The 25,714-nt window shown below is 43.3% G+C and overlaps 1 protein-coding gene across 2 annotated transcripts in view; it reads right to left on the bottom strand.

Annotated features, from left to right (window-relative positions):
* Positions 1-792: 792 nt before the first annotated feature.
* SNCAIP (synuclein alpha interacting protein) overlaps positions 793-25,714 on the bottom strand; it is a 141,448-nt gene continuing 116,526 nt past the window's right edge. For both annotated transcript variants that reach the window (XM_081088890.1, XM_081088891.1), the window contains exons 7-12: positions 20,234-20,359; positions 15,916-16,085; positions 12,090-12,182; positions 10,432-11,500; positions 9,119-9,189; positions 793-1,326 (exon numbers count right to left, since the gene is read on the bottom strand). In XM_081088890.1, coding sequence (XP_080945016.1) covers positions 1,242-1,326; positions 9,119-9,189; positions 10,432-11,500; positions 12,090-12,182; positions 15,916-16,085; positions 20,234-20,359 — 1,614 coding nt within the window. In that variant the 3' untranslated portion in view covers positions 793-1,241. The remainder of the gene's footprint in view (positions 1,327-9,118; positions 9,190-10,431; positions 11,501-12,089; positions 12,183-15,915; positions 16,086-20,233; positions 20,360-25,714) is intronic.

Raw genomic sequence — 25,714 nt, 5'->3', positions numbered from 1 at the left:
TAAAGCCAATTCTTCCATTTACCTTGGACACAGGACTTAAACTTTCTGAACTTTAATGTTCTAGTTTATAAAATGGGAGTAATGTCTGCACATAAGTGAGGTTGGTGCATAAAAGACACTTAAATATTAGCTCTTTCTTCTTACCTCACTGCATCTCATGAAGACCAAGTTTTTCAAATGGCCCACATATGCATAATGACCACTTAATTTGGTCCCTTGGTTTATTTTGTCCACAGAATACAGAATGCTCCACATTTGACTGCAGTGACATTGCTAGTAACTGTTTATTCATGGCATACAGCGCTCCTTCCTACTGGTAAGAATATATTGCACATTAATACTAAAATCTGACAGGGCCTCTTGTAGGCAGGCTCTGCCAACACATTGCAAATAAAACTCTTGAAGTTTCAACAGAAATATACTTTTACGTGATAGGATGAAATCTCATGGAACTTACTGCTTCCATCCACGGACTGAAAAAGCAACATCAATAGGGCTGTTATAAACTCAGGCTCCACGCTGTCTCCTAAAGGGATTAGACTGGCTTCATAATGTGCGAGAGGCAGAAGAAAAAGCGACCCAAGAAGGGGCTAAATCCTCAGTTGTCATTAGTATTTTCTCATGTCAACGCTGCGATTTGAACAGACAGAGGAATTGACTTATTTTATATACTTGTCTGATCCTTTAGTACTTAATGAAAACTAGAATGTTTTATTTGATCCCTGTGGGAACACAGCTAAACTGGGCAGTTTGTTCCTGAAATAAAATAGCAGCAATCAAAATACTCTCAGAGTCCCTTAGAAATCAGATCAGAGATTTATTAGAAAGTAGATGTCCCCAGCTTATAGGTGGCTGTTAACATTGTTTTATTTTCTTTACACAAAAAGTAGAAATGCCAGAAAAACGTTCTTGACAGAAAACAATACCACTGGCCTGGTCTCATTGAGATGTCGAGCCCAAACTGCCCATATTATGGAGAAAGGGAAGTTCAATCAACATTAGCGAACACTCATGCAATTGATGAAATACAAAATGGCGTCAGTGAATGTCTCTTTAAAAACAAGTTATATATACAAATATCACCCCCCAAAATGTGTCTTCTATAGGCTACCACTATAGATTTAAGGCATCCTGATACTCTGTTCTGCTGCTGGCGAGGCATTGTTCCCATGGTTCTATTTCCACAGAGGAGAGTCCAGTTTCCAATGGTGTCCAGAGGGCAGCGATGATAAAAAAGTGATTTACAAGAAGAGTTCTTTTGGCTCTGGCTCAGCAATGTGCTTTATGCTGTAGGATTTCTTCATTCTTCTATTGAGGTCATTATGCCTAAGCAGAAGAGAAACCACGAGGCCAAAATTAGATAAAATGACGGTCAAGTTACAAGACAATACCACTAACCAATTCACCAAAAATGGAAGTTATCCTCACACAAACCACACTGAAGAACACTTCATTCTAGTAGGCAAATTATTCTCTTTTTATATAAACCACTCTTTGAAAAATAAGTAAAAAACATGTCATAACACACGGAGTGAACACTTTTAAATTCTCAATTCCAACTGCTGATTGGAATCCAGGTGAAATTCTATAGTCAAGTGAATTTTATCACAAACAAAATAGAAAGTATGTATAATACTGCTAATTTAGTGGAAACATGAAATATTTATATTTTATTTACATGGGTTCACTGATGACACCTTTTATTCTCCAATAAGCTTAATAGCTTCTTGTTGTTTTGGTTAATCCTCACCTGAGGATATTTTTCCATTCATTTTTAGAGAGAGTGGAAGGGACGGGGAGAGACAGTGAGAGAGAAACATCGACGTGACAAAGACACATTGATTGGTTGCCTCCAGCAGGTGCCCCAGTCAGCCAGGATGAAGTCTGCAACCCAGGTGCATGCCCTTGATTGGAATCAAACTCGCAACCCTTCAGTTTATGGGCTGACGCTCCATCCACTGAGCAAACTGGCTAGGGCAATTTAAAGTTATTAATCATTTAAAGAAGATGCTTTTTCTGTGAGTGTGTGATTACTGAGTAGTATATGTTAGAAGAACACAACTAGGTAAATCTATAGGGAAAAGAAGAAACCAGGGAACAATAATGCTGTTTTCCCCTCAATACTTCATACCTAGTAAGTCTGTGCAAAGAAGTACCAGCTGAACACTTGGAACATTTTTGTTTTTTAGGTGAATTGCCCTCTGGGTAGATGCATTCATTTTCATGGGATATTAGTCCCATCCTCGGGATAAAATCTTCCAGAAAGGAGTGATATCTTGAGAGCCAGAAAGCCTCCATATTACCAATTCCTCCTTGTTGCTACATCAGACAAAAACAAACTCTCTCTGGTAATAATGGTCCTTGCTAACAAGAGGGCATAATTGAATGGAGAACCCCAAGTGTGGTCTTATAGTCTCAAAATCATGTATTATTATTTTTTATCCTCACCCAAGGCTATTTTTCCACTGATTTTTAGAGAGAGTGGAAGAGCAAAGGAAATACAGAGAGAAATACTGATGTGAGAGAAACATCAATTGGTTGCCTCCTGCCTGAACCCTGACCAGGGCCCAGGCCGGGGAGGAGCATACAAATGAGGTAGGCCCTGGACCGGAATCAAACCCAGGACCCTTAAGTCCGCAGGCCGACACTCTATCCACTGAGCCAAACTTGCCAGGGCATATTCTTAGTGTTTTAATAAGTACTTGATTATTGTCACAATATGAAAGATGTAATTCTTAATTTTATGTATTCCTCTGAATAGAACTACAGAGAGTTGTCCATGGGTAAGAAAGGGAGAAGGAAAAACCCAGCTGGTTGAAAGATATTCTAAGGACTTCCAACTAAACACGGTGGATTAAATACACATTTTCTTACAAAAGTACATTAAAAAAGGAATGACATAAAAAAAGGCATAAACCTAAATGAATAAAGGTAATGGGAGAGGAGATGATATCAAACAAAAATGCCAATAATATTTCAGAAACAGGAAGGAGAATAGACAGGTGTAGTATTTCTGCTTTAGTATAAGAGACACTGTGGTCAAAAACACTAAAAAGAACACTTTCTGCAGGACAAATCCAGAATGATTAGAGCTGAATATACACCCAGAAAAATGTTAATTTGAGGCATTTATCTGAATAATATCAGGCTAATTCAAGCATCTCTGAACCCTTCAATTACTCAGTCCTTAATTACCAGTATTCTAAAGAACAAAAGTATTTCAGTAATTCTAGCATGAATTATTCAGATAATTTGCTGGTCCTTGATTTCATTTTTGGATATAAAATCACATTCTCAGTGCCCAAAATTGGAAAGAAGAAAAGGCTTGAATTTAAATCACAGTTTTTCATGTACTTGAATTTGCTGACTACATGTTCCATAGCCCAGACAGCAACTCAGAGGGTTCGTCTTACATGGCCCACGGGCATGCATTACATTTCCACTGATAACCAAAATAGGGGACCGTTGCTACTTTTGTGGCCCCCCTTCCAAGTTTTAGTGAGAGAGCGTATCTACAAATTCCAGCTACTAAAAAATGGGGTTCTGGTTCAAAGAATGAAAACCCAAGTACCCAAACCAACACTCCCTGTTGGTAGGTGGACTTGCAATCAGAAGGCCTAGCTTTAAACAGAACACACCATTCTTTCCGTGAGATGACAGCCTCTCCTTCTGTTTTACTCCGCGTTTGCTCTCTTCTTCCATTTCTTCCCACTAGATCTCCCTCTCTCCAAATACGTATGAAGTTCCTAGCATGTGCCAGCCACCATGCTGGAACCTTGGAATACATCTGGGGGTGTGATAGTGCCATCAGCGTCCCTGTTCTCATGAAGTTCTTAGACCTTTCATGGAAGTCACCATTTTTTTAATGGTATCCTCTTTTAATTCTCTCTTGATTATGATCTCGCTGAATGAAGGCACCATGCCTTACTGTGGCCCAGCAAAATGCATGGCTTAGAGCTGACGATGTTGTTGAAATGCGTGCGCTGGCAACTCAGTAACATCCCGTGTCTGCACTGGTCTCTGTGTCGGAAGGAAAATCCCAAGTGACTGTGGTTGGAGCAGGGATGCTTGGTGAAGGTACTGGACGGTGCTGAGTAAAGTCTCTGTCTGGTACTTTTAAACCTCACGTAACTTGCTGATTCTTTAAAACTCCAGCCTTAAGAGAGTTTACAGACAGGCACTGCTCTCTTAGTGTGCAAGGATATCCTAGCTGTGGCAGACATGGTACCGTGAGGACTCATACTAGAACGTGTCTCTTTTGGAGTTACACAGTTCAAAACCGGAGCCTGGGGGAGTGAGGCAAGGAGAGTGGAGTTGGGTGAAGGGAGTTTTGTTCTTAAGTTGGGTGACTACACTGAAATCAGGATTAGCATGCTGGAAGAAATGCATTTCCGGTGGGAGGATTTAAGTTTCCAAGGCAGGTCTCCCCCTGCCCTCCTTCCTATAGTTCATGAGTGTTCCGCATGTTCATTCCTTGCCTTCCGAAGGCAGTGCTTTAAGACGGAACATAGGATCTTCATTGTAATAGCTTTTTTTCTTTTTCCTATGTCTCAACTCATCCTACTTTTATATGAAACTCACTGCCTTTCTGTGTCGGAATATGCTTTCTACTTTTCCCAGGGGGCGCAAGGAGCTTATGAAAAGAAGCTGCATTTATGAATCATGCTCTCATCCATCGTGAGAGCTCTGGCAGCTTTCAGAAAGCGTCTGCTACATTGTGCTTGGATGCTGGAAAGATCCAGTCATTTTAAACATTCCCCATAGCACGGACATTTCTCTCTACACAGAATATCCTACTGGGCAACAGCCAACGGCAATGTACAGCTGTGGTTCCTTTCAGAGGAGATCCTGTTAATTAATGGAGTCTGGAGGAATGGTTCAAGGTTGGGCTCTCCTTCCTTCCTCCAAGTCATATGGACAAAGCTTCAGTGTGAAATGCAGATTTTCTCTTGGAATCAAATTTGAACCCTAGGGAGGCAGAGATGGGGGTGGGAGGGACAAGAGCTGTGCAGGGAACACAGAACACTGGGGAACTTGGGGAGGTGTAGAAAGGAAGGAGACCAGGTAGGCTCTGGGGTGGGGGTGGGGAGGGATGGGTTCTGGAGTAAAGATGATTGATCACCTCAAGTCAGGAATCAACTCCTCCTGACTGACTGGCTCTGGACCCAGAGCTAGTATATTAGAAATGAAAAACACACACAAATACTTCAGATGAAGCTTAGAATTAGAAACTATAGTTTTTTTTAGCAGAAAGTCTAATGTCTGTACGTGTTACAAAATACCCTTTTAGTAATAGCACTTTAACAAACTTTCCTAAACGGTTACATTGGGAAGATTCTGTCTGCTTTTCCGGAGCGCTCTAGAACTATGCAATCAACACATACTCAGAGAGCCTAGAAACGTACCCATGGCTACTTATATAATCATCCCCGACAAGGATCCTTAAAAAGCATATGGGTTAAAAATAAATACTTCGAGGTCAAACACTTAAGGCAAGATTAAAATGTGGCCACTGTATTATATCCAGAGACATTATGGCAAAGATGCACTTGCTCAGTAGGATCAGGGATTCCTTTCTGGGCCGAATGCATGTTTCCATCGGGATCTGGAAATGCTGCTCAGTGGGGCTGAGGGTCAGGTTTCAGCCGGGGCCTCACCTCTACATTCCCAGTGTCTTCCACATCTCTGCTCATTTTGCTGTTTAGAATGATATTCTGATAATATAACAACAAGGACAGAAATGTGTGTGTGTGTGTGTATGCACATGCTTGCCAACTGGTGGGGGTGGGAACCCTGAACTCATCTCCTGTTGGAGACAGCAGACGACCATTGCCACATACACTCGTTATCTCAGGCCAAACATATCACTCTGTTTGGTGTGGTTGCTGAACGATCTTGATATTTGATGCTAGCTCTTGGCTCTACATGTATAATTCTGAGTATGACTAATTCCTTCATAGTAAAATCCACACTCATGGTGTTTATTGCTTACTGTCTTAAAGGAGAGTATATTATCAAGTTGGTTCTAGGATCAGGAGTCTCCTGATGTTCACCCCTCAGGGCACAGTGCCACCGTGGTCAGAGACAGTGTGACTGATAGTGGTCAAGGGCTAATGCCCTCTGCCCATTCATAACTGGAACCAATACTCATTTCATTTGCTAAAGATCTCAGATAGACTTAAACTCTGGGAAATGGATGGCTTATTGACATTTTAAGACAAGTAATTGCAAACATTCCTTTGGAGTTGTAATAACTCAAAACCAATTTGTCCTTTGTAATAAAAAGTAGAGATAAATCTGACTGTTATAAACAAAGTCATCCTCTGCAGTTGAAACACACTGGGAAAGCTGTTCAAAGCAATAGAGTTGAATCTAATTTTAAAAGGCATTGAAAAGAAATTTAGATTCTTTCTATCAAGCTGTGACCAATTTAGAAAAATAAATAGCAAACAGAACCCCCTCACAGTGCTGACATTCTTTAAAATGTTGCATTTATTGCCCCTATTTTTTATTTACCAGGAAAAATAAAAATTTCTCTGGAACTGAAATGTGATTCCAGTGTATGCCTGGAAATGGGGCCCACTGTTTCATCCTTCCTCCCAGGGCTATACTGACAGGGCCATTTAGTGCCATAATGTGTGGGGCCAATGCTAACCCACTGACTGCCATTGGTTTCCAAAGTTATATGATCCTGGCAATCCTGCTACCTGAGAGGGACCATCTGGCCTTCAAGCAAGTTCTAGGGACAAGATGTAAAGCCATCACTGATGGATGAACACCTGGGTTCCTTTCCTTCTTGCATCTTTCTATGGGATGCTTTCTCTGTGGGCCCCACAGGCAAAATGAAGCAGGCACTAGTTGATTAGGTGTTTTTCATGCCCATGTTCCCATGCTAGTCTTAATTTCTCAGAGGAATCCTTATTTCAGTTAGAGATTCCCATCCTTCCTGGGCTGGCTGTCTCTGCCTCTGGGTGATTATGAGTGAAAGAGAGAAATCTCCCCTCTCGGCATGAACAAAGCAGTCAAACTGAAAACTTAATAAAGTGCAGGTTAATTTATAAGGCAGGGATGGAAATGGCCAGGATGCTTATTCAAATAAAATGAATATGTTTACTTTTGGATTTCTATTTATCACTGAAACCAAATTTAATTTAAAAAGCCCGGGAATCTGATAGGTTCGAAACAGCCCTCAGAAGGCTTGCTTCTTAAACTGACTAGGGAACTGTTAACCTCATGTTAGATATCCAAGTAGCCCCACAACCTCGTGCTGTGCTCTGATCTTTGTCATCTTACTATAGTACATTGTTCAGCTTCATTCCCTTGGTACTAGGAAGACAGGATGAACTATTTCTGGTAGGAGAATCTACTGTGATACTGTCCTTTTTTTCCAGGCGCTAAAGAAGCCTGGAAGAAATGAGGGGTCCTCTCCAGCCCCCTACCCACAGGAGTTGGTCAGTCTTTGTACTTCATTCCCTCAGGGTATCATTGGGGACTTCTGTTCAAGGACAAAAACAGAATTTTCTAGGCGCCAGAAGACACACCCAACCTACGATGGGGGCAGAGAAGGTTATGTGGGTGGGAAAAGTAGGTTGGGAGAAACAGAAGTGCCAATCGCAATGTCTGGGAAGGGAGCTGATATTTTTCCTGTTCCCTCCCCACCCCCAGGCACTGCGCTGTCAGCACTGGCCAAGATTCCCGGCCCCTATGTGGCCAAAGCAGCCCTGCCATAGGCAACATGTGAGCCTGCCCCAAGCAGAACTCTGGTGACCAGTAAATGCTGAACATTCAAGGCACTTCCTTCAATTTACTGAATTAATGAGACCCCTAGGGGCACCCACTAAAATGACTGCGATGTACTAGCCTGAATAGAGAGACCTGGAGAAGATTACATTTGATTTAGAGGAGGGGAGGGAAGGAGAGTGACATTTCTCTTGTCTTAGTATTCGGAATTAAAATTCATACCCACACACACACACACACACACACACACACACACACAAACATTTTGGAGGATTTTGGAAGAGGGCTAAAAGGTGTGTCATACTTTTAATTTAATTAAATTTTAAATTAAATGATTTGTTTAATTAAATTTAAATGATTTAAAAGTGACAGTCTCCCTTTAAAATGGGTTTGGGTTTAACTCCTCTGAAATAAACCAGTTAGGGCACTGCCTGCATTGACTCCCCTCCACTGTTCTCCTTATCCTGCCCCCTGTCCCCCACCTTGTCAGGGAGGAATGCATATCCCCCCCAGGAAGATGAAACAAAGCTAGGCTCCGGGAGGACTCTGCCCAGGGAGCCGTCCAGCCACCTGTGACCTTCAACATGACCCTTTTATGCACAGTCCATGCATTTCGACTTGTAACGGTTTTGTCTGAGAAAGAGACCGGCTTACTGACTGGCACTGTGGTTCCGAATGCTAAGCTGGAGCAATTTCAGAATGGCAGGGCCCGGCTGCTCCCAGGGGCAGCAGGATAGCGATGAAATGAGCTTTCCGTCTATGATCAACAATGAAAGAAACCCTCAGCTCTGCTTCAAAGTTCTGATTCTGATTGGAGGTTGACCCATTTCACCCATGACAGGAAATTTAATTTCTGTACCTACTTGGTACTTGACTCCATGAAAACAAAGACTGAAAACGAAAGTCAACTGGGAAACACAGCATGTGTGTGAGCGGAGGAGACTCCTGGGCCCTCTGCTGCTGGAATGAAGCCCTCCTACAGGGCACTTGCTTCCTCTCTAAGGGCCAGTTACAAGTCTGCCTGCTTCTATTCGGGGGAAGGGCTATAGGTTTCTTCTTCCTTTGTGTCAGCCCTGCTAAGTGGCTCCAGGGCCATGATTTAAAAGGTCATGCAGCCTGGCTAGCATAGCTCAGTGGTTGAGCATCAACCTGTGAACCAGGAGGTCACGGTTTGATTCCTGGTCAGGGCACATGCCTGCGTTGTGGTCTTGATCCCCAGTAGGGGGCGTGCAGGAGGCATCCAATTAATGATTCTCTCTCCCTCTCCCTTCCTCTCTGAAATCAATAAAAATATATTTAAAAAATAGACAAGAAAAGGTCATGCAATTCAAAGCGAAGGCATGGCACCCCTGTGCTATGCATCCCCTACCCCACATACCGTGCGCACTTTTGTAGATGCTCTTCAGTCAGCGTGTTAGAGGGAAGGCTGACGCAGCTGCTGGCCTTCTCCTAGAGGTGCAATTAAACATCATCTGAAAACATGCAGCAAGCTCAGCACATGCAAGTCTCAATGAACGGGAGGCATGCAGGGGAGAGAGCAGACTAGAAGCTTTGTGTGCACTTTAAGGAGCTGGTGGTGGTGGTGGTGGTGGGGAACTGTTGAGAACATCCTTGTACTCCTGAGCAAGAGAACCCGTTCAGTTGCTTGGAATAGTTTTATCTGAGCAATGTATGTTTGCCCATATTTAACCCCAAGGGCCTGGTTTTTGGGGCACAAGTGTGACTCTTCTAGAGGAAACAGATACAGCTGAAGTTCTTCATAATGAAGGCAATTCACGATGGAAACCAATTGGGGTTTATTTAATTAGAGAGATAGTAACTAAAACTTGATGTTGCTATCGCAAGAAGAATTAGACAATTCTGAGTCCTGGCTGGGAGTTTACCTTGTACCAAATAATAAATCATGTGGGTGTGACTCTCTAGATTGTATGATGGATATTCTGGGCCCTTCCATTCCTGAGTTTTGCATTTTGGCTGCCATACCATTTTTGAGGGCATGGCATGCACAGAGCATGCTGGAAACACTGTCTTAAAAGATGCTCGTGTTTCTTATTCACTGGATCTAAACCACAGATTATAGTGCATGGTTTTCCAACAAATGCAATTATAAAACGTAGTTCGTGGCTCACTCTGCCACCCCCTGTGTGCTGGCAAGCACTCAGCTGCTCCGGCCTCCTGATCCACACGCAGCGGCCCGCATCATACAATGCCAACGTGGAGGTCCCTGTGGTGTATTTATTTTAAAGATCATTCCAGTATCCAATAGTTAAGTCTTTAGAAATAGAGTTTCTATTTATGCGCTCTTTAATTGGGCTTGGGAATAAACCATCCAGTCACATGAGGAAAACAAACTCTTCCTGAGGCAGACTCCATGCCCAGGAAGGGCCTGGTTTCCCATCAACTGGTGGTCAAGGAGTCCTAATACTCAAGGATCAAACTGTTTAGGGAAATTTAGAGACCATAATGTAATTTCCTGTGATTTATTTAATCTTTCTCTCAGAGTATTATCCAGAGGAATAGCAAAGGGTCTGTTCTCTAACATATCTCACAAGAAACACATAAATTTGGCTTTCCATCCATTCCTTTGGAATTTTTCTGGGGATTACCTCAAGGTGACAAAGGTCAGCAATCTGCAATGTCAAGAATGACAAAATTCAAAGGAAAAAGAGAGATCCTCCAAATAGCACTCACCGCCTTATTCTTTCCTTTGCTAGCAGAGCTCACGGGGTTTCCCTTGGTGTCTGTCGTCTTCCTTCCAAGTGAGGTTAAGGGCAGTGTGCAAGTCTTCAGCTGGTTGACCGCCTGATAATTATTATTATTGTTCTGGTTGCCACTGAGTGTCTCCATGATGGATCGGAAAGTCCCAAAAGGTCTTTTTAGCTGATCCCCTGATTCGCTACTTGTGGAGGTCCGCTGGAGGGTCCTGCCCTTATCTCTGTCCTTCTCTCCATTGAGTTCAAGGCCAGTTTGCTCCATCTGCACCACGGGCTCCTCAAAGGTGACTCTGAGTTTCAAGTTCTGAGATGTCCGGCGCTTGGAGGACGGAGACTTGAGGGCACTCTTGGGACTCGTGGCCACTTTCTGGGCAGCCATGCTGTCAGGGCTGGGCAGAGTGGGGTCTCCAGAGGGCTGGTTTGGGGGAGTGGTCCCTGAGCCTGGACCATGGGATTCCAAGTCTGGTTCGCTGCTCTCTGAGGTGGGAGATGGGCTGTGGCCATCCAGAGATTTGGAGGCCTTGATCCCGAAAGGAAACCTGCGTCCTGACGCCAAGGTGTGTTTCTTGATCATCAAGTGTAAGCTTTCTGCGCTGTCTATGGCCTCCGCACTTTCCACGATGGGCTGCGGCCTGGGCCGCTCAGCCTTCCTCACGGGAGTGCTCTTGGGGTCCTCAGAGGTGTTGGAGTCTGTGTCCGACTCACTCAGTGACCGCTGCATCAGCTGCCTCAGTCGGGCTAACTTCAGTTCTCTCTTCTCCGGAGGGATCTTCTTGGAATTTCTAGAGGATGCCTGACTATCCTGGAATTCCAAGGACAGCTTTTCCTGGGTGCAGACATTCTCTGAGATGTCTTTCCCCAGTAACTGGCGAAGGATTCTATCTGAATCTTCATCTTTTGCTTTAGCCCTGGCCCGGCTGGATGCTGACAGGCTGGCAAGGACCTGCATCCCCTCTTGGACTCCTGGTTTGCTTTTGGCTACAGACTCATCATCGGTATCTGGGGATTTCCACTGGGACTTTCTGGAAGCGGGAGAGCATGGCGAACTGAAAAGAGGAGGAAGGACACATTGGGATGATTTCCGAATGGGTTAAAATGACTCGGCCACAAGTCATGGCATGGTCTTGACTACCACTAACAACTTACAAATCAGTAAGAATGGAATAAGAATAATCACTTAATGTTTGTTCAAAGCAATTCACAAATACTCCATAGGGCCAACCGTAACCTAAGTATAGTATGCCTCAGACCTCATACAATGACAAAATTTGTCTACTACTTTACTATTTGCGCATGAATCCTGCACAGATTTTTCTCAATTTATTCCATCTTCAACAACCTAATGAGCCTATATATCCTTATTCCCATTTTATAGGTGAAGAAATGAAAGACCCTGAAAGAGTAAATGACTTGTTCATAGTCATTGAACGAAGAAATGGCAGAGCAGAGACAAACCAGGTCATCTGACTCCAGGCCCAGTGCCTTTTCCCTGGGTTACTGAATTCTTATTCCTCTTTATAAAGCTAAAATGTGTTCTGTTGTAATTTTCTTAAAAGACATTAAAAGGAAGTCCAAAAGAAGGCTCTGAGATTTAGGAGATGTAAGGACTCCATCCACTGATGTTCCTGGCATTACCTGGGCGAAGAAAGGAGTGACTTGCCCTCGGATCTCTGGGCCTCTAGAAGTTGCTGGAGCTGGTGTTGTAGTGTGACCCGTTCCACTGTTTGTCTGGGAAAACAGACCAAGGCAGTAAACTCTCTGGTACACAGTGTCTACTATGAATCATCAGGTGTAAATTTTTTCATGATAATTTACAATAAGTTGCTATAAATCTGAAAGCCTCATAAATGTGCATAATCTTCATCCTGACAGTTGAGAAAATTTCCCAAAGATACAATCAAAAGCACCCAAAATGAATGTAAATTTATTATTCATATGGTGGAGAACTGTAAGTAACCTAAATGCTCATCAATAAGACTGAGTTAAAAATATTGTAATTATTTCTATAAACGGAACTATTAAAATGATAACACATTGGATATCTATTTCTTTGAAATTTTTAAAAGTTTCCCTAATTATAATTAGGGAAACTTTTAAAAATTTCAAAGAAATATATATATATATATATATATATATATATAGAGAGAGAGAGAGAGAGAGAAGAGAGAATACTTTATAAAGTGTATTTTACTTTCCTTAAGTAAAAAAGGAAGTTACTGTGTACAGTATAATCTCATTTTTAAGATTATAAATCTCTCTCTCTCTCTTTCTCCAAATAAGGTCATTTTCTGAGGCACTCAGGGTTAGGACTCCAACATATTATCATATATTTCTCTCTCTCTCTCTCTCTCTCTCTCTCTCTCTCTCTCTCTCTCTCTCTTTCTCTCTCTCCAAACAAGGTCATTTTTTAAGGTACTAGGGGTTAGGACTCTAACATATTATCATATACTAGAGGCCAAGTGCACCAATTCATGCACCAGTAGGGTCCCTGGGCCTGGTCTGCGGAATTAGGCTGAAACCGGCTCTCTGACATCCCCTGAAGGGTCCTGGATTGTGAGAGGGTGCAGGCCAGGCCAAGGGACCCCACTGGTGCACGATCGGGGCTAGGGAGGAATGTGGGAGGTTTGCCAGCTGGGATGGGACCACGGGAGGGCTCTAGGGCATGTCTGGCCCATGTTGCTCAGTCCCGATTGGCCAGACCCCAGCAGCAAGCTCACCTACCGGTTAGAGCGTCTTTCCCCTGGTGGTCAGTGCACATCATAGTGATTGGTTGACTGGTTGACTGTCTGCCCCCTATTGGTTAGTGCATGTCATAGCAAGCGGTTGAGCATCCTTAGCATATCATTAGCATATTACACTTTGATTGGTTGAACGGCCGACCGGACACTTAGCTATTAGGCTTTTATTACATAGGATTTTTGAGAGGGTCACAATTCAAACCATAATACTTAGGCTGTAAATAAGGATTTCTAACAGAGCTGAACAGTAACTGTGTTTGTTAACTAGAAGTGGTAAAGGTATCCTGATAGGCGAAAGCATTCAAGAATGTCTCCCACTCAGAATTTTGAACTGGAAAAACCAGTGTTTTCCATCCATCCTTCTGCCTTGGAGCCTGAAGGGTACAGTGTGCCCTGGCTATACAAAGTGGATATCTCTGCTCATTTTAGTTTGCCAGCCTCACTGAGGCACATGGTGAGAAAAGGACTAGGGTCTACATGTAACCTATCCTATTTTACTTTGTCATTGGCCTAACTACAACTGCCCACAGCATTCAGCTTTGGGCACAATGGAAGAACTGCTGCCTATTAGTGTACACATGTATTTTATCCCAGGATCATCAGTAGAGAGAACAGCTGCGACTCTGACCGGGAAAGTTCACCAATAAAACAGCTATTCCAGCTCATGAAAGCCTCTCAGGCTCTGTGGTACAGAGTCTGGGGGGAATGTTGTGTGAGCTCTTCTCTCATATGACCCTTTAGAAAAAGCATTTTATTAGATCATTTTAAATTTCCTCTTTATGGTTATGTCTATACACTACTGAGGGGAGTGGACATGGGCACAACATTTTGGGAAGGATATTAGGTAGCATTTCTCTATATTTTGAATATGTATGCCCTATGTTCTAGAATTTCCTTTCTAGGAACTTAGTTTTAGGAATGCCTACACATGTACAAAAAGATGTGTACAAAAAGACATGTATGTTCGCTGTGGGAAGATAACTTACTGAGTTAGAAATTTGTGTGCATTTTCTCTTCAATTACAGCCAGCCCTTCAAGCTCACTTAGCTCGCTTGCCCCAGGGGAGTTTTGTTTTTTTTGTGGAACTGGGTGAAGAATGCTTGCAAGGAACCATATTATTTAAAAATATTATTATACTAGAGGCCCGGTGCACGAATTTTTTGCATGGGAGGGGGGGGGGGATCCCTCAGCCCAGCCTGTACCCTCTCCAATCTGGGACCCCTCGGCGGGTGTCCGACTGCCGGTTTAGGCCAGATCCCACAGAGATTGGGCCTAACTGTTCTGCCTGCCAGCCTGATCACCTCCTAACCACTCCCTTGCCAGCCTGAATGACACCTAACTGCTCCCCTGATGGCCCGATTGCCCCCAACTGCCCTCCTCTGCCGGCCTGGTCATCCCTAACTGCCCTCCCCTGCAGGCCTGGTCCCTCCCAACTGCCCTCCCTTCCCTGCAGGCCTGATCACCCCCAACTGCCCTCCCCTGCCAGCCTGGTTGCTCCCAATTGCCCTCCACTGCTATCCTGGTTGCCCCTAACTGCCCTCCCCTGCTGGCCATCTTGTGGTGGCCATCCTGTGACCACATGGAGATGGCCATCTTGTGTGATGGCATGATGGTAAATTTGCATATTATCCTTTTATTATATAGGATATTTCATCTATTAAAAGCCTAATCTCTTTAAAGAGAGTATTCTATGTACTGGCAGGGGGTGGGGTGAAGGGATGCAGAAACTTGTACCTCTAAGGCAAGACAGTACAAGTAGGGAGATCAAGGTTTCGCCAAACTTGTAGAAGAGCCAAAGGGTCCAAGGCCTTGTCACATGCTTTTATAAATTACACTTGCAATAAGTTAAGGCCTTCCACCAAGCATACACTTCATAATTTTCCTTTAAAATTTAATTTTTAAGGCTTATCATCCCATTCTGTTAATGTTATTTCAAATACTGATTCTGATTCTTAGTGATTCTGTCCCCACTATGGCAACTCTAACTTGACTGCTGTGTTTTGCAAAGGCTGACCTTGGTCTCAGGCGGGTGTCTGCTCCTAATCCTTCAACCCATCGAAGACCTATCTGTCCTCCAGTCCCCCTTTATCCAAGCCTATCCTGACAACAATCCCAGAAAACTTCCCTGACAGTGAGGTATGCAATGTGTGGCAGTTTAACAATCTCATAGTGAAAGAACTGACTGTAGCTAGACAGAGTAATATCATGTTGACTGAATAAGATTTTATGTTCTGAGGATTTATGAATCATCTGATGACTTTTTATAACAATTTACTAGTAATGGTTACCAGATTAACTGTCTGTAATTTCCCAACTATATATTTTTCTTTTTGAGAAAACTGAGAAAGTGGCCCATCTCTACACTTTTCTTTCTCATGAGCTTTAGAAGTTGGGGGATGATTCCATGCCTGCCCTCTAATCTGGCCCTGAGATGGGAACACACAGAGAGAGCTCTCTCTCTTTGTCCAACAGCTTAAATTCCTGGCTTAGAAAACTTGCTTTGCATTTTTCTTATTTGTGTGAACATCATTTGGCCTCTGCAGAGATGGCATCTTCAGCATGAACGCTGGCTGTGAGGATTTGGGACGGAGGGAGAGAAGAAGATGAGAATGCAAGGAAGTCCCCATGCAACCCACACGGGGAGCTTCCCAAAGCACCTGCTGAAACCTAAGCACAGGAATGACGGGCCAGACTTTGTTCTCAGCGAGCGAATAGGCACTTACTCCTTCAGCTGCTTGGTTAACTTCACCACCTGAGAGGCCAGTGACATGCAGGTCTCCACCACCACCAGGTACCGGGAGCACAGGGTGTGCCCGTGGCGCTCGGCACTCTGGGAGGGCTTGTCCCCCGCGTGGTTCTGCATGGTGACATTTGCTCCGTACTCAACCAAGGTCTGTCAGAAAGGCAGAGACATGGGGTCATATCAGGGCCTCCTTCTCAACATTTTTAATGACTGTAACAGAAGGTTGAATGGAGATTTCCTGTTATTCCAAAACCAGTTCCCAGAGCCCATAACAGGACAGGGTGGGGCAACCTGGCAAGCTTTCAGCAGTCGATATCAGACACCTCCTGCCCTACTACCAGCAACCCCACCTAGGTTCTGGAGGAGGAGGAGCCTGGGAGGGGAGGAGGTTGCTGCCAGGTCCTGTCCTTTATGAGGCATGCAGGGCACAGGGCAGTGCAGAGTGGTGTCTGTGAGGAGATGCTTCATCCCTTTCAATGGGTGGGCTCATAACATGGGGATGCCTGTCAGGAGGAGAGTGGGACTTGTTTATCGGTGCCGACTGACTTGGGCAGCACACTTGACATGTTGCTGAGCCTAAATGATCCTGATCAAGAATAAAAAGAACTGGAATGAAATGACATGGCCGGGGTTGGGCAGCAGCCTGCACTCCCACCATGTGCCATGGCAAGCGTATGTCTCATAGATTGAGCAGATGAGGTAGAAGGGAGCTTGGTGCCAGGCTGTTATTACCCCATCAAATATGGGAGGGTTCTCCAGCCTTGGCCAGGTGGCTCAAGTGGTTGGAGCAAGTCCCATACACCAAAAAGGTTGTGGGTTCGATTCCTGGTCAGGGTACATATCTGGGTTGGGTTCAATCCCTGGTTGACGTTCCTACGGGAGGGAAGCAACCAATCCATGTTCTCTCTCTCTCTCTCTCTCTCTCTCTCTCTCTCTCTCTCTCTCTGTCTTTCATATGGGGTAAGGATAAAAAAAAATAGGAGGGTTCTCTAGCAGCAAGAGGCAGTGGGGTGCAACACAAGTAGAGAGAATTGTGTGGGGAAAGAAGGAGGGTATAGATCTCCTCTGTCAGGTATCAGTGGGGAGGCTCAGAGGGCCCTATGAATACCCCACTGCAGTGCCCTTCAGAAGTCAGCCCCTGAAGGCTGCCCACAGAGGGCATCAGCAGTGAACCACGGTGAGCTGAGGAAGCAGTGACAGCTTTCAGGAAGCGTGCCATGATCTTTCCCAGTTAAGCAAAGAGACAGTGGGCTTTTTCTCTCCATACCTCCACTTTCTCCCCAGCACTGGAGCCCAGAAGAGAGAGAATAGGAGCTAGCATGGCGAGTAAACAGCCGATCATGCCTCACTCCCCCATGCCAAGTCCCTTGACCCCTGAGTCCAATCTGGGTTGGGGATGAGAATGCTTTCAATCAGAAATAAGACTGAGACTTTAAACTGGTTTGGATTAAATGTTAATAGTTAAAAGCAAGCAAAAAGTTATGGAATCCGGCCAGTGTATCATTAGTAGAGGAGAGAGAGATTTGAACGAGCATGGTTCACATCATTAATTAAAAACCAACAGCAAACTTCTTTCACATTATACTGTGATGACATTAGATGCCACAAAAAGCTGTGGCACCAACACGAATCCACTGCCACAGTCTGACATATCCTTTGACACTGTCAACATGAGATTGTAGACTTCTGGATTTACTTCGGTAATAGGTAATGTTTTTCCCACAAGCAATGCTTGTAATTTTTAAATTCCTAGACTACTTAGACTCAGGGGTCATTGAGGAGCTTCGTTTTCCTTTCAGCTTATGATCACTCACCATGAAAGGTCAATCTGCCAGAAAGCCTCCCGTCCCCCTCCCAAGAGGCAGGGGAACCACCTCGCCTGAGCTCTCCCAGCTCTCCGACACTCAGTGCAAACACAGCCTGGATCACTCCCTTGACTCAGGCCTCTGCAGCTTTCTTTCCAATGTTTTTCAAGCTCAGTCCCCTTCCCACCTCATAAGGAACCTTGGTCACTCCCTCTTCTACTCTCAGTCTCTGTATTTTTTTTTAAATATCACACCCAGTACACAGACCTGCTTCCAAGATTATCCAAGTTTCCACATCCATGGTATCGAGCGCCAAAAGTATCATTTGTGCTAAGTGGAGTGATGAATGTTCTGAAAGGACAGACTGCCTCTCCTCACATATTAAAAAGAAAAATAACTGAAATCTCAAATGGAATTGGTGATATCAGCTGGTTTTCTTTGGCTTTCATCATTTATTAGCTGATAAAAAAGTTTATTTCAAGACTATTAAATATTGGAGTGTTTTGTTAAATGGAAAAATAACGTTTTCCATTTTTATTTGATTATTTTTCTTCCACAAAAAATAATGCTACTCCTTTCATCTTCCTGCAGATCCTGGTAATAATTTAAATTTCTCTCCAATTTCTCATCACTCCTTTTACAACTTGGGGCCTTAAATTAGAAGTTTTATCCTTTGCCAACATTAGTGGGGGAACTTTTGAACACTTGGAATATTTTCTATCAATTTAGCTCTCCAAACAGCAGTTGTATGTGGGTGGAAACTCTAGAGAGCTGCTTTAAAAAAAAAATCATTCTCTGCCTTTTACTTTATAGCTTTTCCATATCTTCTCATGTCATTTCCTGAGTCCTCTCTACTTTCCTGATCAACTGGTTCTCACTGCCAGCTTTCTCTTATCAGAAACAGTCTGCCTTGCACACAGTAGGACCCTGATAAATACCTGCTAAATAAATGAGCACATTAAGTTTGCAATAAAAGAAACAACACATAAGGCAACAAAGAGTGTTGCTTTCTTAGAGTTGTTATGTCCACATAACGTATTTGCACTGCGTGAACTTGTGAAGTAGAAGTACTTTCTCTCACCCTGGCTGTCAACCACATGCTCTCAACGGCTCTGCTCAAGGAGTGGGAACAAAGCCACAGGTGCTGAGTCATTTTCAATGATAAGAATGGTGTCACTGGTCTGATTCTGGTAATTGTGATTCCTGTTCATCAATTAAATTCAAGGCCACATCTAAACCCTGTTTCTGATTCCCAGCCTTTCTTCCCGTCACACTGTCGCTCCTCTTCTGCCTGCTCTTCCCGACTCTTCAGCTGTCCTCTCTCTTGGCTTTGTCACTTGAAGTCTGAATGCTTTTTTCTGGGTGAAGAGGTCTATCTGGCTTTTCCATTCGCATGAAGACCCTTGCTTGGTCCTCTTACTGTGTGCTGTTATGATGGCGGCACCTGGTCAAGCTCAATTTCGTGCAGCTCTGCATTTGGCTGAGGGATAAGGTGCCAACTCCTCTTGTGGAAATCCTACCCTCTCTAAGAAGCCCTCTCTGATGCCCCTCATGTGGTTGGGGCAGGGGGAGAACCTCCCTCCCCTCTCCTGTGGCTCTGTTCCCCAACCTCTTTACATCATTGCACACACAGATTATAGTAATACTGGTAAGGCATACTCAGCTAAAAAGATGAGGCCCCCTGAGGCCCGCGGGTAGAGTGGCTGGTCAACCAAGGCCATGGCTAGTCTGCCCAACAGCTGAGGGGATCCATAGCTGAGTCCTTCCTGTCATCAACTCTGGGCCCATTTAAATGCATTTGAGAAGCTCAGTCCTGCTACAGGGAAAGACTACAGCACACTCTCTCTAACCCACTGCTCCTTTCTCCAAAGAATGCCTCTAACCCAGCGGTTCTCAACCTGTGGGTTGCGACCCCTTTGGAGGTCGAACGACCCTTTCACAGGGGTCGCCTAAGACCATCCTGCATATCAGATATTTACATTACGATTCATAACAGTAGCAACATTACAGTTATGAAGTAGCAACAAAAATAATTTTATGGTTGGGTCACAACATGAAGAACTATATTTAAAGGGCCAGAAGGTTGAGAACCACTGCTCTAACCCATTCTTAAAAAATCTGTCCTATTTTTCATATACCTATTTTTCATAAATCCATCCTATTTTATGTGCCAATGGTAGCAAGAACAGTCTGCCCTTTGTGAGACTGAGAGTTGTCAGTCTGGTACTGATTTCCCACTGTCTTGAGGACATGGAGGTACTTAATGTCTATTGTCCTCAGCATCCTGTGACATTCAAGGAGAATCTTATAGGGCTATTCTGCTTATATCTGTGTGGATTTGTGAAAATACAAATATAACTATATAATTTCTTATCATCTACTACAATAGGAAAAGCTGATTTAATCCATTCTCCCAATGGATTGAACAAAATTTCCTTTTTTTTATTACTTGATGAATGCATTCTGTTCTTCCAAGCAGCAGGGCCTGTGTACCTGGATGCACCCGAGGTAGCCGTGCTGAGAGGCTACATGCACTGCACTGTTGCCATCCTGGTCCACTTCGTCCAACGAGATGCCTTGTTCTTGCATGAACTGAAGAAGCCACAGAAGAATCTTTTCCTATAAACACAACGAGAGTTGGAATGAATGGAATATCATGTGGAGAAATCTAATATAAAGTCAGAGGGAAACAAAAACCCCAAATTGTGAAGACAGGACATAACCACCGTTACCGTATCAAGAGATAATTCCCATGCCGCGTGAACTGAAAAATCTATGGATCTCTGAAGTCAGTGGAAGGGGAATGCTCAGCAGAGTGTAAGAGCAGGAAGCTATCTCAGAACTGCTCTTGTTTTACTTACTGTTCTATAGATGGGAGAGTTGATTTGCTGAAAGTTTGAGGACCTCCTCAAAGTCTCCCCGCTAGACAGATCCCATGTGGAAACCAGAATCCAGGTCTTTTGAGCCCCAGGCCATGTTTTTGCTACTTTGTTATACTGTCTGTAGGCTTCCAGAATATTATTATAAAACGTTGAACTTGTGAGACAGCTAGCTCCCACTTTTAAGCTTATAATGCTTCCACCAGACCTTCCTAATCCCAAAGCTCCTGCAATCAACAGGCTTACGAAAGGAGGCAACACCTTGAGCTGCCGAGTCTAAGAGAACCCCACCAAAATACAACTGACACCCTCTTGATTTTTCTGACCACGTATCGGTCATGTTTTGAAGGCAAAGCTTTCTCTTCTTCCACATTCAAAGGAAGGCACCGATGGCTCTGAACACAAACTTTCGAAAGCAAAGACACAGAGCAGTCGGTGTGTGTTACCAGAATCCCTTTGCATTTTACCCACGGAGTCTTTGTGGTGTTTTCATGTTATGTTTGGCCCAGGCAGAAAGCAGGGGGATGGGATTTCACTGTTTTAAAATAGAAAAATGAAAAATGTTAAAAAAAATATGAGAGTGGTAAAAACAACAGCATGGAGTTTAGTGAGTGGAATCTGACATTTCAAAAGATGATCATGTGTTTGAAAGAGCCTTGAACCTCTCCTTAGCCTTTTAAAGGCTTTATTTCCAGTTATTTGCTCGGGCTGGTCATGAACTTTTATACTTTTCTGGATTAAATTTGCCTTCACCTTCTGAACATGCCAACTAATCTGCTAAAGGAATGTTGGATAAAAACAGCCAGCTCCTTTAATGTTTCACCCGTCATGTGGGGAGCAGGGCACTGTTTATGAAGGCATCTGGGGCATCGGGGACAGACTGAACATTTGCACCACACTTTTTCCACATGAGCAAGCAGGGAGTAAGACCCCTAAAGAGCAAGAAGAGAAAAATGTAATCAATGCCTACAACCTAGCAAGAATGCACCCAAGGAAAGCAGAGTGAAGTGTTAGCTGCAAAAACAGACAGACCTTGCAGAAAGTGAAACCTTCCGCATCCCTAGAGCAGGAGGTGGAACAGAGCCTCGAGGCCAGGCTGGGAGGTAGAACTGGGATGAGGATCTACCGAAAGACTCAACCCTCTTCTTTAGAGACAACTTGGGGAGAGTTGGAGCTGAAATTTGAACCAGAGCAGGTGATCTTTCACATGCATAGAGGAGGACAATTTGCTTTACGTTTCCTAATTGATTATTTTTATTTGGAGACAGATGATTGCACCATATGATCAACTTAACTCCTTAAAAGATGAGTGGACGTGTCTCGGGGTAAAGGACATACCACCCGGTTCAAAATCGATGGCTGAGGCATAGAAACATCAAGAGGGCAGGCTGCTGCAACTTGGCAGATGCAAAAGGCAGTCCTGCCATCTCTAGCAGGTCATCCTCAAGCCTGTGGTGACTTGGGCTCACTCCACAATATTAAATCATGGGATCATCATATGCCAAGTGCGAGAGAGTTTAGCGACTCATCCAACTCACACACTCTTATTTTATGAATTAGAAAACTGAAAAAAATAACTATTTCCTGATATTCTAGTAGCTCTTTTCTTTAGAAAGTAATGTTCAGAGGAGTTCAAGATATTTAGAAATGTTTTATAGGTACCTTCTGGTCAGGCATATTTTCATATTTTTCAGACTCAATAAGATGTTATAGTGGATATGTCTATTCCACAAGCATGGAAAATGCACTTTACAGTAATTAACAGAGCTCTGACTTTCAGAAATGGGGTGGTAGGAAATGGAATACTGCATTTCATATGACTAGGAATTTTTCCTTTGTAGAAATCTGGGAAAGAATCTAGCCACCTGTTTTCTCCAACTAAGAAAGCCCTTGATGAATGCAGGGGTTGATAATCTGGGAGAACAAGACAAGTCTGTGTGAGGCAAGAGTTGCCTTGGCTCCTGATGGCTCTCCAAGTCAGGTTCAGCCTATACTGTTACAATGACCTGTCTTCTTGTGATGGCATGGGTAACTCTTTCTTCCTTACAATTAAAGATCTCACCCAATTCAATAGGCAAGACTTACACAAAGGACCATCACTCGATTGTTCACAATAAGACAGGCCTTTGCCCAGCACCTCAAGTTCAGTTTTGTGTTCTGCATTGGACAATTTATTTTAATAAAAAAATAAGCCATTGTCTTGTCCACTGAGATATTATATAGAAACAAAAATCTCTTCTACGATTACCAAAAGGGTCTAGATGACTATATACCTGTTCTAACAACTTGGGATTTCTAACATCTAGGATTTCAGTTCTAACATCTAGGATTTCTGATATGGACATGGAGATAGCTAGAATCCCTGGTTTTGATAACAGTATTGAGCATCCGCTTTCAGAGAAAAGTTGCTTTCTGCTCTTATTTCATTGTAGAGATCCTACAATTTAGACAATTGAAACTTAAATACCTAGTAAGGAGAACCGAACAAATACAGCTGTTTTCTCCAATTAAGAAAGCCCTTGATGAATGCATATTTACCATGGTGTCCACCTCTTCTCTCTAAGACCTTTAACATCTAACACCTACCTATCACTACCCCTGCTCCTCTGAAGATGTTAGAGGAAGAATGCAGCTTCCGAGCTTCATTTTTCCTAAAAGTATTGCTTTCAGAGAGCATTCAATGCAGTTACATGGATGGAGAGGTTCTTCTGTATTATTTCTGTTTAACAGCATGCCTCTCCCACTTATTCTACCCATCTACCCACACATCTATCTATAGCCATTCAACTTTCATTATTGACTGAAAACTTCATTCATCTACTAGTTTCATCTTCTGGGAATGTCTACGCTTTTGTTGCAATTGTTTAAAGAGGCAATTAATTAATATATGTAATTTTTGAGATTGCCAAACAAAGTCTAATAAAAATGTAGTTAAAAAGTATGCTTCAGGTTATTATTAGAATGAATAAAATCCCTGCAGTTTTTGATGCAACCATAACTGTTGAAGGATGAGCATTCCCTGTGGTCATATATCATCAAATCTAATACATCCTCACTTATAAGATTCATTCTGGTCTAAGATGTTAAAATGTAAAGTAAATGGCTAGTAATGATTTCATAATGTCATTTACTGTGAGATAAATGTAGAATCTAGAGATAGTAAAATGTGGGGGGGGGGGGGAAGTACATATAAGAATTGGTTAAGAACTGAATAATTCTTTGGTAAATTTTTCTTATATTTTACTTATGGCGAAATAAACTAAGTAATATTGATAGCAATAAAAATAATAAATTGGAAGCTATCTAATCATAATAGCCAACATTTATCTACTATATTTCCACAATGGGCAGAGCTTCATGTGGCTTTTCTCATTTAGTCCTCAGAGCAACCCTGTGAGGAAACTTCTATTAACTCCATTTTTAAAAAAATCTTCACTTGATATTTTTTCCATTTATTTTTTAGAGAGAGTGAAAGGGAGGGAGGAGAAAGATGGAAAAACATGGATGTGAGAGAGGCACATTGATTGATTGTGATTGGTTGCCTCCCACAGGTACCCTGACCAGGGCTGGGGATCGAACCTGCAAACCAGGTGCATGCCCTTTGACTGGAATCAAATCCTTGACCCTTCCAGTCCTCGAGTCGAGGCTCTAACCACTGAACACCAACCAGGGCTATTATCTCCATTTTACAGATGAAGAAACTGAGGTCCAGGGAGACCTTTTCTTTAAAAAAAAAAATGTGTCAAGGCCATTGAGCTAGTAAGTGGTAAGGCTAAGGTTTAAACACAGACACTTGACTCAGAAGTCAATGTTCTCCATAACTCTGTTTTCTAACTTCTGAGTATGAATAGTCACAACTACGCAATGCCCATGAGCCCTGGCTCCATAAATGACACCCTTGCTTTGCACCCCTTGGGCCCCAGAAACCATGGTTAGCTGCCTGTCAGTCTGTGGTGTCATGGGGCTCCGTGTTGGTTATGATTTTTCCCAGATTGGTCCTTGGAGAGCAGATGGATGCTCATGCTAATCAAAGGTTTTTCTGTTTTGCTTTCATCTGCAATTGCAGCACTCTCAGTGTGTTTACTTATTTCTACCCCATGATGGTGAAACAATAAAGTCAAAGGATTACTTTCCCTTTTAAAAGTAAATTGTGTAAAAACAGTAACACAGCCTGCGGAAGCATTCCCCCTCACCAGCATCTATCACTGTTCACGACCATTCCTAGGAATTGCTGGGCCTTTTCTTTTTTTTTCAAAAAGTGCCCATGCCCCCACCCACCCAAATCTGTATCAGGGCAAACATTTTTAAAAAAATATATTTTATTGATTTTTACAGAGGAAGGGAGAGGGATAGAGAGCTAGAAACATCGATGGGAGAGAAACATCGATAAGCTGCCTCCTGTACACCTCCTACTGGGGATGTGCCCGCAACCAAGTTACATGCCCTTGGCTGGAATCGAACCCGGGACCCGTCAGTCCGCAGGCCGACGCTCTATCCACTGAGCCAAACCGGTCAGGGCAAAGGGGCAAACATTTAAAAAGGCGAATGAACACCAGAGTGTGGACAAAGGTACTCTTGGTAAATGCCCATTGCTATGATGAAGGTTGTTCTTGCAGCAGAATCTCTTAACTAAAAAAGTCATGTGAATGCTTCAGAAACAAAATGATCACAGGTTTGAAGGTGTACATAACAGCCCACTGAAGCAGCAACCAATGCAAAACAGGCTGAAGCCCCAAGCAGCTGAGGGCAAGAGCTTTGCTGGATGAGACCATCTGAACCTTCATGTGCGAATAAAACAGCCCAAATTACACAGCTGGTAGCCTTGACTTGAGACAATTCAGTCTCAAGGGACAGCAGAGCAGGCCTCTCGAGGACATCCCCACTCATTCCTGAGCCTCCCCGAGGCTCTCACCTTCACGCTCCCTGGGCTGGCTCTGTTAGGACAATCAGGCAATGAAATAATTGCACCCTCTGAGACTTCATGTGTCAAGATGAGGAAAATCAATTCCTATCACCCAAAGCTCTATCACTGCAGGACACCACTAAAAACTGCTGCCTACCTGTGGTACTGGAGTCTTTAATGGTAAATTTTTAT

The sequence above is a fragment of the Myotis nattereri genome (genome assembly GCF_964212035.1).
Source record: "Myotis nattereri genome assembly, chromosome: 4".
Lineage (NCBI taxonomy): Eukaryota > Metazoa > Chordata > Mammalia > Chiroptera > Vespertilionidae > Myotis > Myotis nattereri.
Note: the sequence above shows the minus strand (reverse complement) of the source record. Positions and strands in the feature narration are given on the sequence as shown.